Below are 2,509 nucleotides of genomic sequence, written 5' to 3' on the forward strand. Positions count from 1 at the left end.
CCCGTGCTATCCTCCCCAACCCCTTTCCCCCGTTATTTCCCTACCATATCACCAAAACTAACTAGCCTTACCAACCTAGCCTACAACGAAACAACACAGCATCATCAACTCATCTATCTCCAAAAACACTCACCCTATTCACGAAATCTGGCATCTAAGTCTGGAGACGTGGACTCTATCAAACATGCCATTCAACCCCCAAAAGAGATGATGATGGAATTTGGCAGATAAGAGAGGGATGGTGGGTGGGCCGGTAGTGGTTATATATCGCCGTGAGTCACAGAGGGACTTGCTATGCCTTATTTCAGGTTAAGTAAGTTGATGTGAGTTGAGCTTGAAGGAGGCATATGTGGTCGGTTGATCTAGTGATTCTGATATAGAAGTTGACAGATCTGGGAAGGTGGTGTTGATACTAGAATGTGGCTCCGAGTTAGACGTTTGTGGCTGAGATGATACAACACCAGGGATCCCAAGAAGCTTGAGTGCATATATCATACCTTTTGAACATATATCATAGCTTTAGAACGATAACATGTGATCATGATCTATTACATACCAAACAGATCTGCCATTTGTGTTTTTGGGTATCACAAGTGAAATGATGGTCCAGATCCAGAATTCGAGTTTTGGTTTCCATATCACACATCACACATCAAAAGCACCACGATCAATACAACCAAACCCTCAGCAGACCCTCACATCGCACCAGAAGCCTCACTTCACACAGAAAATCCAAAGCATAAACAAGCAAAATTCAATTACATCCCCAAGCATAATCCCACAAATCCCTACACCAATCCAAACCCCATTTTATTGACCCTATGATGCGATGCCCTTCCCATACTTCTTTTCAAACGCCGGGGGTATATCCTATAATATCGATACGCACCATTCTAATATCACAGTAGTAACTTTTTCGTCCGTCTATTGACCATCATCCCCAGTCCTCTTCCATGGTTGATTTATATCAAGCCAGCTCCCCACTATCTCCGGAAACCCCTCTATCAGCGCTCTTCCTAGCCGGCGAGTCTAAATCCTCGAAATGCGTTCGCGCGATGTAACAATTCAATTTCGCGGCGTTGAAACGCTCCTCACCAGGTGGTAACACGACGCCGAGATACGTGTTCGTGGTAAACTTAATCAGAAACATGCAGAAATTCGGCATTTTGAGATCGAAGACGGAAAATTGCTCGGCGGATTTAGGCGTGCCCGTGTATCGACTTGTGCTTTGCTTGAAGTTTTTGATAATGTTCGAGAGACGTTCGTTACGATCGTAGGTAGGATTCTGAGCGGGCTGATCTTTGTCGCTCGTGATTATCCCCTTGGATGACCAGCTTGAGACGACGAGGAAGGAGGTGCGTTCGAATAGGAGGACTTCTTCTGCCATTATGAGTTTGCCTAGACTGCCGAGATGTTTCTCTATTTGATCGAGATTGGGGACTAGATCGTGGATTATTTCCGCCCAAGCCTTGTAGAGCGATTGATCCCAGATCGAAGTCGCGAAAGGTGTGGGGTCAAAGGAATCGGATTTGGAACGGATGAGGGATACGCGATCATTGTACATGTCTTCTCGTTGGTTGGGCACCACCAAGTCCATCTTATGAACCAGTATGTATACACTTGCACTTTGGGAGAATTGACTGAGCGCGGCGATGATGGAGCGGTAGGTAAGGAGATCGCGATCGAAGTCTCGAGATTCGATATCGAATACGTAGATGAGCACGCCGACATTTGAGAATACGTGTTGTCGTTGCTGCGAGAGGTAGTTCTCCATAAATGCATCCTGACTGGGAATTGTTAGCCGGGAACGACTTCAATGCTGATTACATATAGGAAAAATCGGAGCATGCGTATTGCTCTACAGCTATGCAGCTCGTGGACCCTGCATCCTCCAAATTCAATGTGCAACGTCCGATAAAAGGAAAAGCTATACGAACCCGCCACAATCCCAAAGATTCAGCGTCAAATTCCCCAGAAACTTAACATGACTCAAATCGACATCAATGGTAGCCCCCAACCGTCTCGTATCTTTGGCAATATAATTGCTGAAAATGATGCTTCGCATGGAGCTCTTCCCGGACCCCGACTTGCCCATCAGCAGCACTTTCTTCTTCTTCTGTTTGCGTGGTTCCGACGAAGGTGACGGCACCGGGTCGTCATGAATACTGAGACTATTCATTTGATCCATTGTGTCGTGTATGGTGCTGGAGGTGGAGGTTGAAAGAGGTTGTCAATGTGAACTCCAGATTGCTCAGTTTCCGTTTGTCATAATCGAGAGCGATAGCTTGGAGAAGCTGGACAGCTGTGGGGAAGTTAGTCTGCCTAGCTGGTGGAGTTGCACGATAAGACGCTTATCGAGAAGTAAAGGCGGTGAATTTATTTCATGTGGCAGAAAGAAAGGGGATTTCTGAATCATTACAACACGCTCCTCCGTCTACACAAGCACTTAGGTAATTTTCAGCTGGAATTTAATTCGAAAAACGGCAAGAAAATATGTATACGTGTTTGT

General features: G+C 45.8%; 1 protein-coding gene across 1 annotated transcript; it reads right to left on the reverse strand.

Annotated features, from left to right (window-relative positions):
- Nucleotides 1-967: 967 nt before the first annotated feature.
- On the reverse strand, nt 968-2,188 carry GLAREA_04693 (P-loop containing nucleoside triphosphate hydrolase; the record flags this gene model as incomplete). The annotated part of the gene is made up of 2 exons (XM_008087070.1): nt 968-1,787; nt 1,938-2,188. The coding sequence occupies 2 exons, from the start codon at nt 2,186-2,188 to the stop codon at nt 968-970; spliced, it is 1,071 nt and encodes a 356-aa protein (XP_008085261.1).
- Between the last annotated feature and the right edge of the window lie 321 nt (nt 2,189-2,509).

Source organism: Glarea lozoyensis, assembly GCF_000409485.1.
Source record: "Glarea lozoyensis ATCC 20868 chromosome Unknown GLAREA5, whole genome shotgun sequence".
Classification (NCBI taxonomy): Eukaryota; Fungi; Ascomycota; class Leotiomycetes; order Helotiales; family Helotiaceae; genus Glarea; species Glarea lozoyensis.